The sequence below is a fragment of the Dama dama genome, chromosome 27 (genome assembly GCF_033118175.1).
Source record: "Dama dama isolate Ldn47 chromosome 27, ASM3311817v1, whole genome shotgun sequence".
Classification (NCBI taxonomy): Eukaryota; Metazoa; Chordata; class Mammalia; order Artiodactyla; family Cervidae; genus Dama; species Dama dama.
The window spans coordinates 46,000,353-46,017,663 of record NC_083707.1 but is presented as its reverse complement, the minus strand read 5'-3'; the positions used below and the strand labels follow the sequence as shown (position 1 = coordinate 46,017,663).

Sequence of the window (17,311 nt, the reverse complement as noted above, 5' to 3'; positions counted from 1 at the left end):
GTTTCTGGCATCTTAGTTCCTCTACCAGGGAGTGAACCCAGGCCCTTTGCAGTGAAAGCACGAAGTCCTAACCACTGGACTGCCATGCCAGAGAATTCCCTAGAATGCCCATTTTAAATGTGATTCATCCTAATGCTTGGAGAACCTGGAATGGACAACCTCATGTTGAAACTTATGGATTCACTTTAGAGTTAAATATATAGTTTTATATGCGAATATATAATTCATCCCTGAAAGTTAAAGTTCTTATGTTCTATTTTAGGACCTGTGGATGGAGTATTTGAACATGGAGCGCATACATTACGAGTTTCAGGAAACCGTTGGTCTGTGGACACAGGCCAAGCTTGAGTCCCATTCTGCACCGAGCAATTCATCAGTTCAGCTGGACTTCACTGATCCTTTGTTGGGTGAGCTGTTTGAGTGAGCATCAGACCCTTTGAATGAGTGAATGACTGAGTGTATGAATGAGTGAATGTGAATCAAAGCCATTAAATGTTAAGATTCACATAGTATATCCCTCAGTGAGAATTGCTTTTTTTTTTTAGGAATTCATTGTTAACTTGTCTACTACTTAGGGTTAGGTTATGCTATGAATGAGAGAAACTGCAAAAACAGTGAGGGCGCACATAAGAAAGGGATTTTTTTTATGTCAAGGAAGTCTGGAGACAAGCAGTTCAGAGAAGTAGCTTTATGACCTGAAAGCCTTCAGGGACCCCTGCTCCTTCTGTTTTTCTGTCTCACTGTTCTAACATCTGACATCTACATATGGTTCAAGACCGCTGCTTAAGCTGTCATATTTGCATTCCATTCAGCGGGTAGGGAAGTCTCCCTCTTTTAAGGACTCTTTCAAGAAGCTGCTCATACACTTTCCAGTTACATCACGTTGGCCCAAACTGAGACACATGGCGTGCTACAGTCCATGGAGTTTCCCCACAGTCTGGATTTTGCTGATTATACCTTTGTGGTATAATTTAACATTTTTTTTCTATCTAGTGTATTTCTTGTAAATTGATATTGGAAAAGTGATTAAGTAGTTTGTGATACTTTTTCTCCATGATTCTTTAAAAAGACATTTCAGTTAGCTTAGAACATTTGAAGTACAACCTAGAATTTAATTATTTTGGGTTTGCAGCTTTAAAATTCAGCAGTCTGTCTTTTTCTTTCATAAACTTTTTTCCTGTGTATCTGAAACTCTTTTTTTTTTTTTTTATTATTATTATTTTTTTTTTCCAGTGGGTTTTGTCATACATTGATATGAATCAGCCATGGATTTACATGTATTCCCAATCCCGATCCCCCCTCCCACCTCCCTCTCCACCCGATTCCTCTGGGTCTTCCCAGTGCACCAGGCCGGAGCACTTGTCTCGTGCATCCCACCTGGGCTGGTGATCTGTTTCACCATAGATAGTATACATGCTGTTCTTTTGAAATATCCCACCCTCACATTCTCCCACAAAGTTCAAAAGTCTGTTCTGTATTTCTGTGTCTCTTTTTCTGTTCTGCATATAGGGTTATCGTTATCACCTTTCTAAATTCCATATACATGTGTCAGTATGCTGTAATGTTCTTTATCTTTCTGGCTTACTTCACTCTGTATAAGGGGCTCCAGCTTCATCCATCTCATTAGGACTGGTTCAAATGAATTCTTTTTAATGGCTGAGTAATATTCCATGGTGTATATGTACCACAGCTTCCTTATCCATTCATCTGCTGATGGGCATCTAGGTTGCTTCCATGTCCTGGCTATTATAAACAGTGCTGCGATGAACATTGGGGTGCACGTGTCTCTTTCAGATCTGGTTTCCTCAGTGTGTATGCCCAGAAGTGGGATTGCTGGGTCATATGGCAGTTCTATGTCCAGTTTTTTAAGAAATCTCCACACTGTTTTCCATAGCGGCTGTACTAGTTTGCATTCCCACCAACAGTGTAAGAGGGTTCCCTTTTCTCCACACCCTCTCCAGCATTTATTGCTTGTAGACTTTTGGATAGCAGCCATCCTGACTGGCGTGTAATGGTACCTCATTGTGGTTTTGATTTGCATTTCTCTAATAATGAGTGATGTTGAGCATCTTTTCATGTGTTTGTTAGCCATCTGTATGTCTTCTTTGGAGAAAAATATGGAACGCTTCACGAATTTGCGTGTCATCCTTGCGCAGGGGCCATGCTAATCTTCTCTGTATCGTTCCAATTTTAGTATATGTGCTGCCGAAGCGAGCACTGTATCTGAAACTCTTAACCATACAGATGGATCATATTCCCAGAGTTTCTAAGTTAACTGTTCCTCACAATGCATTTTTCTAGAGAAACAGTTTTATAAATTGTCAGTTTTCTATGCTAGGCCACGAAAACTCATTTAACCTGCAAATATTGTAATATGTAGTGTAGTAGGACACCGAGGTGATTCAGAGAAAGGTAAAAATACCTTCTTGATCCAGCTCTGCCACTAACGAGCTGTGTGATCAGAAAAAAATAAGAACCTCTCTTAGCTTTTGGTTCACTCACCTGTAAATGAAGGTGCAGAACAATCTTACCTGAGACTAAAATTTTTCTCTCCAACATCTTTCTCCCTCCTTTTTCCCTGAAATAAAAGGTTTTTTTTTTTGGATGATAAAAATTATATTAAAAGTTATATGAGCCCATTGGGAAAAATTAAACAGTTTAGGAAGGTATTGTATGTAGGGGAAAGTGTAAAAGTTGTCCTCAACCCAGCCATATCAGTTCTCATTTTCTAGTCCTGAAAGTTTGTCAAATGAGAGGAAGAGTTAAATATAACTGGAAGCTGTTGAATGTGTCTCTGTTCATGTCCTCCCATCCATTGTGTTTTCACATTGCCTTAACCCTGCCCTAAAAGGCTAGTTGTTTTTCTGAAGGTAAGCTAGTAATTTATCAAGCCCTTAATTTGTTCCAAGCATGGTCTCTGTATGCATTAACTCAGTCTTCCCAACAACCCTCTGAGGGTTATCTCCATTGAGCCGGTAAGGAGCCTGAGGTGTAGAGTAGTTATGTAACTTGCCTAAGTCACAAAGCTGGGGCTTTGAAGAACAGGCTTCAGAGACGGGGCTCTTCACCACTTACCTTATTTTATTTCTGACAATCAGTACAGGTTGCAGTTCTAAATAAAAGTAAGACCTAGATTTGTAAATCATAAGTTTCAGAGTTTTCTCAGCTGAGAGCAGGTTAGGTAATGATTATATCAAATGATTGAACTTGTGATTGTGATTATAGGAAAAATTTCAGTAGCATTTCATAGTTTATTGTATACTTATGACATCGACTTCTTTTTCTCAAATTTGTTGGCTTCATAACTTTTTGTCAGTTGTGGTCCAGAGTTATGATTATAGTTAAATATGGTCTGAATTTTTTTTTTTTCTTTATTTTGTATTTAAAGTATCAGTCTTGATTTTTCTTTCATAGTAAGTTATATAGGGATAGGAAAAGATCCTCCCCACCTCCCCACTCCCGTTTTCCTTTAGAATTATGAGCTAATGTTGCTTGAAAGAAATTTGAACATAGGAATCTTACCCAGTGGTGAATATCCAGCCTTGTTACATTCTGTGCATAGATTGGTAGTTCTAGTGGAAAAACCCCAGCTATAAGGGACAGTCCTGTACTTGACCTGTTTGGAATGTTAAGTTCCATCTGTTTGGATTACAAACAATACAAGTTTTCTTATGCCAAGTAAAGTCATGGCTATTAAATTTTCTTTAATTTTTCATAACAAGAATAGAAAATTGAATGCTATATCTGGAATGAAATCGGAAGTTCAGAGTAGTCCCTTGAGTACTTTGTTGACTTACTGACTTGAAATTCCCTTGACCTTTCCTGGCCTCTGTTATATTACATGGCAGCATTTTTCTTCATGTTCTTCGTGAGCTGTGTGGTATGTGGATAGTGTAGTGAAGAAAAAGGTAGGGAAGATAGGAATTTATTAGATACCTACTGTGTTTCAACTCTCTACTGAGTACAGAAATATAAACATTTAAGTTGGATTGATCAATATGAGACCATGTGCAATCTAGTGCAAAGTTGCATGGTACAGATTTACCTTGATTTACCTTTATTTTTCTTGTGTGGTGCCTGACTTCTTATTTGGACTCATAAATCAGTTTTTGAATGAATGAATGAATGACTATTTAGTGAAAGTCATTCAGTTGTGTCCAACTCTTTGTGACCTCATGTCCATGGAATTCCCCAGGCCAGACAGAATGCTGGAGTGGGCAGCCATTCCCTTCTCCGGGGAATGTTCCCAACCCAGGGATTGAACCCAGGTCTCCTGCATTGCAGGTGGATTCTTTACCAGCTGAGCCACAAGGGAAGCCCATGAATGACTATGTGACTATATAAGTTCTATAGGAGTTTATGCCCATGTCTTCATTCAATTTAACTCTACTGTTTTTGGCCCTCCTAATCAAACCTTGGTCTAATATGGTACTTTTCACTCAGCTTCATTCCATAATGCTCTTTCCTCTTTCTCGTTTATTTCTCATGGTTGCATTAAACTCTTAACTGGGTTACCTGCCCCATTTCCCCATTCTACTCTCCAGATGATAGCTACTATCTTTCTAAGCCTTGCTTAGAGTCATTTACTAGATCCCTTTTGCACTGGTGTCAAGTCCAAACACCTTAGCATGTCATGCAAAGCTGTCTAGGGTAATAATTTAAGATTGTGACCTGTAGCTCTGTAACTATCATCAAGACTTTTTGAGGATAGTAATTCTATTTAATTATACCACATGCTCCCAAGCTTCCAGTTTCTGGAAGAATATTATTAGGCCAGTGGGTGATCCCACAGAACTTGGAAATAACAAGGTAATTTTATTCATTTAGGTCTCTGGTGATTTAAAGAGCTATTCTTCAGATCTTTAGCATTCTTTATGAAGGTAACAGACTATGTAATTATGTAGTACATTATGACCTAGTGGTAGCCATTAGTCAGCAAAATGACGATTTTTTTTCAGCTAAAGAAAGAGTTTTAAGTAACCTGCGGAAGCATGAGGACCCCCAGCCTCCTCTTGTTCTGCAACCGATGAGGCCTCCTGTGCCAGTTATTTCTTCAGCCATGCTCCTGAGTCAGAAGGATGCCACCGAGCTGGTGCGCACAGACCTGAATCTGCTGCAACAGCAGGCTAGGTAAGACCACACACTCTCCAGGATCATGGCTGCGTGCTTGCTGCTGTGACATCCTGATGAGTAGTACCTCGAAGGGCTTCCTCATTAGCCTTCTCACCACGAGGGTGATTTGACCAGACTGGCTCAGACCAGATGGTTGTCTTAGTTAACCAAGTCATGACAGATCTTTTCATTTCACATAGAATTATGTGGGTTCCATGTACTCTGTATATGTGTTTCTTGTGGCATTGCTGTGTCAGTAGTGCCAGCTAAATTTTTTCTTAGGCTTCCCCTGAGGAAACCACATACTATTGGAAGGACGGTGTTCAAAGAGAACAGAATGAGATTTACCTCTTTTGTCACTGCTTTGCTTTCTAAATGTCTGAATTCTTTTAAAAATTACATAGATACTTGATGTAAGGACAGGAAATACTCATTCAATATTCTGAGTTCATGGTGGATACAGAATGATCAGCTGTTTGTTTTGATTCTAGCTTGTGATCATGTGAGGAGGGTTATGTGTGTGGAGCAAGTCTTTTATTTATAAAGTGAAAGAGTTTATCTTTGCAAAACTCATAGGAATCAATCTTCCATTGGTATTTTTGGCTTATTCGTATCATGTGTGTTGTTTGCACCACACCACACAGGCTACTTGCAGATTACTGAAATAATACAGTTAGGACAGTGTTGAAAACTAGCTTATCTGGTCTTCCACATGTCAGTTTGAGTTGCTAATACCTAAGAAATCACTATATGTGTGCTCAGTTGCTAAATTGTGTCCAACTCTTTCACGACCCCATGGACTGAAGCTTGCCAGGCTTCTCTGTCCATGTGATTTCCCAGGCAAGAATACTGGAGTGGGTTGCCATTTCCTTCTCTAGGGGATCTTCCTGACCCAGGGCTTGAACCTGCATCTCTTGCATTGACAGATGGATTCTTTACCACTGAGCTACCAGGGAAGCCCTTAAGAAGTCACTGGTACTTAAAAATAAGGTTCCTCCTTAGGATGATTAAATTAGCATGAAATTCTCATTTGTTGTGTACTTAAGGATTCATTTAAAAAAAATGTTGATATAACACAAATTTTAAACGGAGCTTTGTTTCTAGCTAAAAAGTCACACTTTTCCTTCCTTTCTTAACTTTCTTGTTAGCCAGTGACTGCCAGGGAGAGGGTTTGGGTAAGTCTTAGCACACACTTTTGGTCTCTTGTTACTGTGAAATTCTTGTGTGTTAGTGTTCACCGATGCAGGCTGAGGGTGACTGGAAGCCTTTATCACTTATCATAAAGTTTTTCCTAAGACTTTTAAAATAACTTCTCCTGATGATGTTTTTCAGAACTGCAGCTCTTCGGGAGTCTCAGCAGGTGGCCCTGGATAGTGAACTGTTGGACACAATGCCCAAGCAGTATGTTAATCGAGAAGAACAGACCACACTACATTTGGAGTGCAGAGGCAGTAGTGGTAAAAAGTGCCAAGGAGCAGCAGTTGTAACAGTTCAAGTAAGATTGAGTTTCCTCATAGTTCAGAGAATTTCATTTGAGTTCCTAATATTGGCATATCATTGAAAAAGACTGAAAGAAATGTTTAGTACCTTGTCCCACAACATTTAATAGTTTTGGGGAGAGTAAAGCTCCCCATACCGGAATGTCCCCTGGAGAAGAGCATGGCAGCCCGCTCTAGTATTCTTGCCTGGAGAATCTCTTGGACAGAGGAGCCTGGCGGGCCACAGTCCGTGGGATCACACAGAGTCGGGCATGGCTGAAGTGATTTAGCACAGCACAAAGCTACACACAAAGCTGATCACCTACTTCCCTAAGTGCCGATGAGTCTCCCAGGACAGACAGACAGAAATGAAAAGAAAAGTGGGATCATTGAGATGATTCGAAGAGAGAGGTGCTCCAGCTGGTCCTTAAAAGACTTTGGTGATGATAGTTGGGATTCAGTGAGAAGAATGTGGGAATGCAGTCACCGTCTAGGGGTCAGTGGCTCGATCAGTCTGTTTCCGTTGTCTTGGGGAATAGTGATAGGAATTCACATTGGAAAGGTTGGAGCTCACATTGGAAACGATGATCACCTGGGAGCTTCCCGAGTAGAGATGTGTGCTGCAGATAGTGGGGAGTCACTGAAAACAGAGGTAGGAGGGCCATGTGGAAAGCAGATCACTTGGGCGGAGCTTGTCGACAGGCCAAAGTTGGGTCTGTGACATTGTAAAGACTTCAAATGGAAGGTTAGCCTTAGCCAACAGGTCATAGCACCTAATTGATGCAACGTACTGTCTAAACACTTTATATGTCTAAAAACTTATTTTATCCTCACCACAACACCAAAAGGTGGATATTCTTTTAGTCTGTATTTTTCAGATGGAGAAATACAGACAAGGAGCAATTAAGTTACAGGCCCAAAGTGACGGTGCCAGTGCAGGGCAAAACCAGGAAGGCCCAGGCAGAGTGCATGCTCCTTAGGCAGTGCAGCTTGCTGTTCCTGCAAGTGAGTTCAGAACTTCCTGAGCTGGGAAAGAAATGCTTGGAGAGGGCACTGGCTGCTGCTTGGCTACTTTCACACAAAAATAGCTCCTCTTTTTTGTTAGCTTTTACAAATTGGGGGACTTATTTTTCTGACTTTTGGTTGTCTTTCAAAAATGTCCCTTCTTTTTGTGCCAGTCCTAACAATTCTAATGTAGTTTTCATCAGTCTCTTCTAGGAGACTATTTTCTCTGAAATGTCTTCTTTGAAATAAGTTTTATAGTCATATTTTTCATAACTTTCAAAATTCATTTTTGTTTTTTCCAACATAGTTGTATGCATCTATTAAGAAACTTGATCTGGAATGTGAGATTCCTAAATATTGAGACAATATCTTTGGCCAGGTGCTTTATGAAGTTACTTTTCTTTCTGTGTGTGTGTTTCAGTGTGGTTTTATTCCTTCGGTTGCTAATGCTTTAGAAAGACTGAGGTAGAGAAGTACTCCTAAAATAATAAAACAGGAAGAAAAGTTTGCCAGCTGAGGGTGGAGTTTGAGTTGGTGGGAAAAAGGCTGAAAATGCATCTGGTTGTAATGAAAAAGGAACCTTTTATTACCAATCTGTGTTCTTACAAATACAGTGTTTTTCCATATTTTGAAATTACACATCTATGTCAGGCTGTTGATTCTATATAGAGAAGGGAATTCTCCTACAATGCACTTTTTTAAGTGACTGTTGAGATAAGTACAAAGAAATGTTTTTCCAATTCTGGCTAATAACTTACTGTTTGAAGAGTTGTAAATATTTGCTGTCCCAGACAGAGAACAAGTCTGACTGTGTGACTTCCTATTACTTTTCAGGGTCTTGTGATGGAAAATACCACCCAGCAGACCTGGGAGCTTTAACTCTAAGCCTACCAGTGACCTTTTTTCTTTTTCAGAAAAAAGGAACATAGTCTTGATTTATCTGAACCCTTGAATTGAAATTTCTTTTATAACCTTTAGTTTGTTAATTCTGAAATAAAAAGTTATACGTTTTCTAAAATACCTTCTAAGTAATTTTGATTGGAGGGAGATCAGAAAGAAGATGATATATGACAAGAATTAAATGAATATGGTTTAGATTTTGCTTTTACAGACAACACAAAAAATATTTATGCTTATTTTCAAAAGTAAAATTGGTAGATGCTAAGATCACTTGAAGAAAGAAGTAAAAAAATGAGAAAGGATAGAGGAAAAAAGAGGGGATTTTATAGATTCTTAAAGAGTTTGAAAAATAGCTGTGTTTTGTGGCCATAACCTCATTAGAAATATCCAAGTTTTCTTAAAGCACATTTTAATTTTCTGCTGACCTTTCTTGTTGCCCTGTGATTTTTCAGTTTGGGAAGTCTCATCATTTGGAAAAATCCAGAAGCTTGGGAACTTCCACTGACGGCTCCTAGAAGTATCAGTACCAACAGTGCTGTTTACTTCAGCCATTATTTTGCCTGATGATGCTGATGTGCCGGGGAATTAAAAATGTAAAGACAGCAATCAACTTTTGTAGTCTGAGGCTTAAGTAGGATTTCTTTGGAAGGTTATACAGTAATTGCTAATTACAGCTGTCCTGGGCAGTACTTACTGGTCATAATGTCTAGGAATTGAAGATAAAATTATTTTTTGCTCCTCATTTATGGCTGAAAGCAAAGTAGAGGAAAATTGAAGCTCTAGCTGCCATGAAGTTCAGGGATTATGTATGGGAGTCTGTTAGATTTGCTCTAATTTTTTGTTAAAGATTGTACTTGAATCTAAAGTCACCCATCACACAAACGGATAACTTTAGTTTGTAGGAAGAGAAGTATTTGTCAGGAAAAGGGAAAGTGAGTTCTGAGTGTTTATGGATTCATCAAGAAACTGTTACTGGGAGAGAGCATTCCTCTAGGAGGTAGGTTATATAATTGCATGGAACTGTAGCCCTTCCAGTGTGTCCAGTGAACACCTCACGGTTGTGACTAGTAGTGCTGATCCTGTTTGACATCATTCTCTCATCTGGTGATGACCATCATGAGGCCTCTGCTAGTCTCCCTGAATCTGTAGCCACTTGTTAGTTTCTTCCGGGCTCCTCTTCATCTGCTCAGTGCTTGGATTACTGGTTGTGTTTGGTTCTACTCCTGATCCCCTTCTTCACTGCTGTATATGCTGCTTTTTGTCTTCTGTCTGTGCTAGAGTTCTTAATCTAGGATTTGTGAATGGTCTTTGGTGGGTCAGTGAAGCTCCTGAAAGTGTATAGAAAATTTCTTTTCTGGAGAGTTTGTAGATTCAGTCGATCGTCAGTAGACCCCTCAAAGGTTAGTCCATTTGTTGATGACTCCTGTTCTGTTTGTCAAGTCCAGAATTCTTTCTTGAGTTCCAGGTCTAGACTTCTTGCTTGCTTAGCATTCTGTCAATGTCCCAATGATACCTCAAACTCTGTAGGTCCCAGGCTAATCTCATCTTTATCCTTCAAACCTATTTTTTCTATAATTCCACCTACCTGGGCTCCCAAGATGAAGACCTAGGCATCAGTATTCACATCCACAATCCCACCTCTATACTTCCCATCTAGTCACTAAGTCATATTGGTTCTGCCTTTGAAATAACTTTGTATTCTTTCCTTGTTTCTGTTGACATTGCCCTGTGGTCAGCCCACTTCTCCCCTGAACTGATATATCAGCCTTCCTGTCCATAGTCTTTCTCCCTATCTAGTTCATTTTTCCCCATTCATCTTTTAAAACACAAACTGATCTCATTTCCAGGCTAAAAACCCGTGTTGGATCTTGCATGCTCAGTCACTCATTTGTGTTCAACTCTTTGCAACCCCATGGACTGTAGCCTACCAGGCTCCTCTGTCCATGGGATTCTCCAGGCAAGAATACTGGAGTGGGTTGCCATTTCCTCCTCCAGGGGATCTTCCCAACCCAGGGATCAAACCTGGGTCTCCATTGGCAGGTAGCTTCTTTACCACTGAGTCACTGGCTTCCCTGGTATGTTGGTTCTCTAGTACCTAAAAAGAGTTATGTCTCTTAGGACCCTTCATAATCTGTTCTTGATCTTTTTCTAGCACATCATTTACCCTCTCTCTCATGCCCTCAACCTTCTGTTTTTTAGCAGCTTGCTCCTTTTCTGTCCCGTAAAGATAACATGCACATTCATACTTTTGTTCTTAGCCCTATGCTGTTGCTTGTTCTCCCCCACTCATATCTGGGCTCCTGCTCATCCTTTCATTCCTTGGTTCAGTCAGCATCTTTTCTTGAGGTCTTTCTTGACTCTTCTAGTCAGGCTGAGATATTCCTTCCTCTCATCACAGCTTGGGGAGAAATGCTGTCATAGTCACCTGCTCTTTTCCTACCAGACTGTGACTTCTTTGGGAAGTAGAGTTCCTGTCATCATTCGTCTCTGTACCTGTACCACCTCGCACGGCTCTTGGCACATAATAGGTACTTTTAGCACCCCAGAATCAGTCAGTGAAAGCCACAAGCACAACACTTTCCAGGTTATATTATAACTTGTTTTGTATTACTACTTCTGTAGCTGTTAATAGAGTTTGAGTTAGCTGAGGGTCAGGATCTTGTCTTTTCATGTTTATATTGTCATTGTCTCACACAGTCAGTGTCACAGAAAGAATGTGTTTGAAGAAATGAAGAGGATACAAACTCTTGATAATAGTCTCCCTGAAGATATTATTTGACTGTGGAAGACATGGAAATTGTAACTTTTTACTACCAGAAATTGGCAGTCGCTTTTGATTCTGCTTATCTTTGGCCAATTTAATGCTTAATTGGCCAGCTTGATGTTTTCATACAAAATCCCAACTTAAAAAACACACACTGGTACATTTACCTTTTTAATTGTACATGCTTCTCCTGGGCATTCAGTCTTGGAAAGTGGTAAGGATGGTCATACTTCAGTGCATGGCTTTATTTCTCAGCCTGGTTCAGTGTATTTCCCATCCCTCGCTTGGGTACTCTCAGATCCCAGGTAATCTGCTAGGGACTTTGCTTACATCATCTCACTTGAGCTTCACGGAATGAGGAAGACGAAGCGGGTTCAGAGAGGCTTGGAAACTTGCCAGAGTCACACAGCTAGTGAGTGGCTCAGTTGGAATCAAGAAGTTTTGCTTTTTCCATTCAGTATTGGGAAATGACTAGGCCATTTGCTTTAGCTGTTTCAGCTCTGATTTCGAAGACGAGTTGATCATGATAGTCAAATCTCATTTGAATTAACATAGTACCCTTTTCTTTCTGTGTTAGTGTGATAGGATTGCTTCTTTTTCAGTGATTTCATGGGAAATGATTTTTTATTTCAAGTGTAAATTTTAAAATTAAAATATATATTTTAAATGTAATTTTGAATGGCTCTTTTGTAAGGATTTCAAATTATGTCATGAAAATATATTACTGCTTGATGGAGTTTTTCTGTGAGGGAAAGCCCTGGAAATTTCCAGTTGTCTGCAAATGTTTGAACTATGTATAGCTTGTTTGGGGTATACAGAAGCCAAAGATATTTTATGGCAAGTGGGACGTGCCTCTTCTGTGGTTGCCTCTCTTAACAGAACCCTCTAATAATACAGTGGTATTCCCTGAGGAAATGGGGTGATTTATAATAAGGTTCCTTTTGTTGTAGTTTGGTATTGTGGGGCATGTTTGCTGGACCCAGGATTGATTTATGATCATGTGAAAAATTTGCTCATTTCTAGAAATGAAAGACCTACGGAGGGCCTCACATTATTGCAACAACTTACTGAAGCACGTGTTCATGCAACTGTTGGATTTCTTTGTCTATTTAAAATGACTCAAGTGGAAGAGCTTCCAACATGCTGCTTTTTGTCTAAAACTTGTAATTGTGAGCTGGTGATCATTCAGTCTCACCTCCACTCTAGTAAGAAAACTTTTAACAGAGGTGGGAGCTATGAACAAAAATAGATAGGCTAGGAAATTATGATAATTTAGGGATGTTTTTGTGAGGAAATCTGAACTTTCCTGAACTAATTAATTTCTTTTACTCTTTAGCATTAAGTTGTTTCTACAACATGGAGTGGTGGTTTTAAAGTTGGAGTCAGAGAGTGCTTTTAGTCTCATCTCTCTGCATTTCCCTGTTAAGTGAGCCTCTCTTCTTTCTTACTCATTGTCTTTCCACTTCCCTTCATTCTTCCTTCCTCCTTCCTCCTCTCAGATTCTCTTTCCCTCTCTTTGGCTGCTTGCTCTCCAGGTCAGCCAAGGACTGTGACTCAAAGACCCAGTCTAACTGTAGTTGGTGACAAACTTGCCAAAAAGCCGGCTGCACATATTCTTAACACATTTTGGGCTATTAAACATTGGCCTGTTACTTTAACGATTTGAAATAAAGTATTTGTATTGGTTTGTTATGTGGTTTACTGGAAACAGTTTACTTTTTTTAATCTTTTGCTTCTCCAATAATAAAAATTAATCATGATTATCATTACATATTCTTGGAGAGGCACTTTTCTGCCTTTTGATTCATAATAATGGCTTATCCTTGAAAAGTTTTGTGAAGATTTTTAACACAATATTGGTGAACTTTATGGAAGGGTTATTATCATGGTCATAAAAGTAGGTGGTCAGCATATCATTTGTTAGAGTTGAGCTGCTCTGCGCTGCTGTGCAAAGCAAACCAAGCAGGACCAGTGTACTTTGGGAGCATTCGGTCTAGAATTTATGAAAATACGCCTGGTGGGGATATCACTGTGGTGGTGGCTGAGGCCTGGGTTTGGGAAGGTGCATATAAAGGAAAATGTAGCCTTTACTGCTCACCCATGCGATTGGGGAAGACCATGTGAAGAGACTGGAGGGTTTAAAATTCCTGCCTTCTGAATGTTCTGGTCTTTTCAGCGTTTCCTGCCATGCCTTCAATATAAGTCCCAATTCCCTCGCCAGCTCTAAAGGTCTCCCTAAGACAGGCCCCCTTGCTCCCCAGTCCGATTACATTGCAGTCTTCAGCCCTGACTCCCTACTTGGCTGAGCTCCTCTTTGCTGTCCCTCTCCTCCTGTCCCCACAGCTGCTACACTGGTTCTGTCTTTGGGTTGCAACCTGGGCCTAGGATATTCTCTGCATGTATCCACAGGCAAAAAAGGACATTAAAAATGCACAAACCAAGTAGTTATCACTTAGGTCACCATTCAGTTAATTAGAGAAAGGGATATTAACAACCTCTCAACTAAGAAAGACATAATCTGAAATAAAGGATTGTTGGTGCTCAATCATTAAGTCATGTCCAACTATTTGTGACCCCATGAACTGTAGGACACCAGGCTTCCCTGTCCTTCACTATTTCCCTGAGTTTGCTCAAGCTCTTGTTCATTGAGTTGGTGATGCCATCCAACCATTTCATTCTTCATTGCCCTCTTCTCCGGCGCTCAGTCTTTCCCAGTATCAGGGTCTTTTCCAATGAGTTGGCTCTTTGCATCAGGTGGCCAAAGTCTTGGAACTTCAGCATCAGTCCTTCCAATGAATATTCAGGATTGATTTCCTTTAGGATTGACTGGTTTGATCTCCTTGCTTTCCAAGGGACTCTCAAAAGTCTTGTTTCAAGAGCACCATAGTTTGAAAACATCAGTTCTTCAGCACTCAGCCTTTTTTCTGGTCCAGCTCTCATATCTGTACATGACTATTGGAAAAACCATAGCTTTGACTATACCGACCTTTATCAGCAAAGTGATATCTCTCTGCTTTGTAATACACTGTCTAGGTTTGTCACAGCTTTTCTTCCAAGGAGCAAGCATCTTTTAATTTCATGACTTCAGTCACCATCTGCAGTGATTTTGGAGCCCAAGAAAATAAAACCTGCTGTTGTTTCCATTTTTTCCCCATCTATTTGCTATGAAGTGATAGGACCAGATGCTATGATCTTAGTTTTTTTAATGTTGAATTTTAAGCCAGCCTTTTCACTCTCTCCTTTCACACCCATCAAGAGACTCTTTAGTTCTTCATTTCCTGCCATTAGAGTGGTATCATCTGCATATCTGAGGTTGTTGATATTTCACCCAGCAGTCTTGATTCCAGCTTGTGATTCATCCAGCCTGGCACTTCCCATGATACACTCTGCATATAAGTTAAATAAGAAGGGTGACTATATACAGCCTTGATGTACTCATTTCACAATTTTGAACCAGTCCATTGTTCCATGTCTGGTTCTACCTCTTGCTTCTTGACCTGCATACAGGTTTCTTAGGAGGCAGGTAAGGTAGTCTGGTATTCCCATCTCTTTAAGGTTTTTCCAGTTTGTTGTGATCCATGTAGTCAGAGGCTTTAGTGTAGTCAGTGAAGCAAAAGTAGATGTTTCTCTGAAATTCCCTTGCTTTTGCCATGATCCAACCGATGTTGGCCATTTTATCTCTGGTTTCTCTGCCTTTTCTAAATCCAGCTTTTACATCTGGAAGTTCTTGGTTCATGTACTGCTGAAACCTGACTTGATGGATTTTGAGCATTACCTTGCTAGCATGTGAAATGAGTGCAGTTGTGTGGTAGTTTGAGCATTCTTTGGCATTTCCCTTCTTTGGGATTGGGATGAAAACTGACTTTTTCAGTCCTGTGACCACTAAGTTTTCCAAATTTGCTGGCATATTGAGTGTAACACTTTGTAACAGCATCATCTTTTAGGATTTGAAATAGATCAGCTGGAATTCTGTCAACTACACTAGCTTTATTCATAGTTAATACTTCCTAAGACCCACTTGACTTCACACTGCAAGATACCTACCTGGCTTTAGGTGAGTGATCACACTATCATGGTTATCCAGGTCATTAAGACCTTTTTTGTATAGTTCTGTGTATTCTTGCCACCTCTTCTTAATCTTTTCTGCTTCTGTTAGGTCCTTGCCATTTCTGTCCTTTATTGGGCCCATCTTTGCATGAAGTGTTCCCTTGATATTTCCAGTGTTCTTGAGATTTCTAGTGTTTCCCACTCTGTTGTTTTCCTCTATTTCCTTGCACTGATCACTGAGGAATGCTTTCTTATTCTCCTTGCTATTCTCTGAAACTCTGCATTCAGTTGGGTATATCTTTTCCTTTCTCCTTTGCCTTTCACTTCTCTTCTTTTCTCAGCTATTTATAAAGCCTCCTCAAGACAACCAGTTTGATGTCTTTCAGTTCTTTTTCTCTGGGTTTTGGTCACTACCACCCATACAGTGTTATGAACCTCTGTCCATATTTCTTCAGGCACCCTGTCTATCAGATCTATTCCCTTGAATCTATTTGTCACTTCCATTGTATAATCATGAGGGATTTGATTTAGGTGATACCTGTATGGTCTAGTAGTTTTCCCTATTTCCTTCAATTTAAGTCTGAATTTTGCAATAGGAGTCATGATCTGAGCCACAGTCAGACTGCCCCAGGTCTTGTTTTTGCTGACTGTATAAAGCTTCTCCATCTTCAGCTACAAAGAATATAATTAATCTGATTTCAGTATTGACCATCTGGTATTGTCTATGTATGCCAGTACGTTCTCTTGGCAAAGAGAACTCTGTTAGCCTTTACCCTGGTTCATTTTGTACTTCAAGGCCCAACTTGCCTGTTACTCCAGATATCTCTTGACTTCCTACTTTTTCACTCCAATCCCTATGATGAAAAGGATATCGTTTTTTATGTTAGTTCTAGAAGGTCTTGAAGGTCTTCATAGAACTGTTCGATTTCAGCTTCTTCAGCCTTAGGGGTTGGCGCATGTGAAGTGAAAGTGAAAAGTGAAAGTCTCTCAATCGTGTCTGACTCTTTGAGACCGTATGGACTGTAGCCCTCCATGCTCTTCTGTCCATGGAATTCTCCAGGCCAGAATACTGGAGTGGGTAGCCATTCCCTTCTCCAGGGGATCTTCCCAACCCAGGGATCGAACCCAGGTCTCCCACACTGCAGGCGAATTCTTTACCAGCTGAGCCAGCAGGGAGGCTCAGGAATACTGGAGTGATTCGCGTATCCCTTCTGCAGCGGATCTTCCCCACTGAGGAATTAAACAGGGGTCTCCTGCATTGCAAGCAGATTCTTTACCAGCTGAGTTACCAGGGTTGGGGTGTAGACTTGGATTACTGTGACACTGAATTGTTTGCCTTGGAAAGGAACCAAGATCATTTTGTCATTTCTGAGATTGCACCCAAGTACTGCATTCTGGACTCTTGTTGACTTGTAAGGGCTACTCTTTTTTTTGCCAAGGGATTCTTGCCCACAATAGTAGATATCATGGCCATCTAAATTAAATTTGTCCATTTGCTTCTGTTTTAGTTCACTGATTCCTAAAATGTCAGTGTTCACTCTTGCCTTTGCCTTCTTGACCACATCTAGTTTACCTTCATTCACGGACCTAACGTTCTCGGTTTCTGTGCGATATTGGTTTTTACAGCATTGGACTTTACTTTTACCACCAGACACATCATCCACGACTGGATGTCAGTTCCACTTCGGCTCACCCTTTCTTTCTTTCTAGTTATTTCTCTCCTCTTCCCCAGTAGCACTGTTGTTGTTTAGTTGCTAAGTCATGTCTGATTCTTAGCAACCCCATGACTGCAGCATGCCAGGCCTCCCTGTCCATCACCATCTCCTGGACTTTGCCCAAGTTCATGTGCGTTGAATCAGTGATACTGTCCTACTGTGTCATCCTCTGTCACCCTCTTCTCCTCCTTCCCTCAATCTTTCCCAGCATCAGGGTTTTTTCCAATGAGTCTGCTCTTTGCATCAGGTGGCTAAAGTATTGGATCTTCAGCTTCAGCGCCAGTCATTCC

The 17,311-nt window shown here is 40.3% G+C and overlaps 1 protein-coding gene and 1 non-coding gene across 4 annotated transcripts in view; one reads left to right on the top strand and one right to left on the bottom strand.

Moving 5' to 3' along the window:
* EPG5 (ectopic P-granules 5 autophagy tethering factor) overlaps nucleotides 1-17,311 on the top strand; it is a 130,770-nt gene that overhangs the window by 70,152 nt on the left and 43,307 nt on the right. For all 3 annotated transcript variants that reach the window (XM_061130930.1, XM_061130929.1, XM_061130928.1), the window contains exons 25-27: nucleotides 263-407; nucleotides 4,959-5,130; nucleotides 6,445-6,607. In XM_061130930.1, the coding sequence (XP_060986913.1) occupies nucleotides 263-407; nucleotides 4,959-5,130; nucleotides 6,445-6,607 (480 nt within the window). The remainder of the gene's footprint in view (nucleotides 1-262; nucleotides 408-4,958; nucleotides 5,131-6,444; nucleotides 6,608-17,311) is intronic.
* LOC133047898 (U6 spliceosomal RNA) lies at nucleotides 2,112-2,218 on the bottom strand. The gene has a single exon (XR_009690900.1). It is a non-coding gene; the product is annotated as a U6 spliceosomal RNA (small nuclear RNA).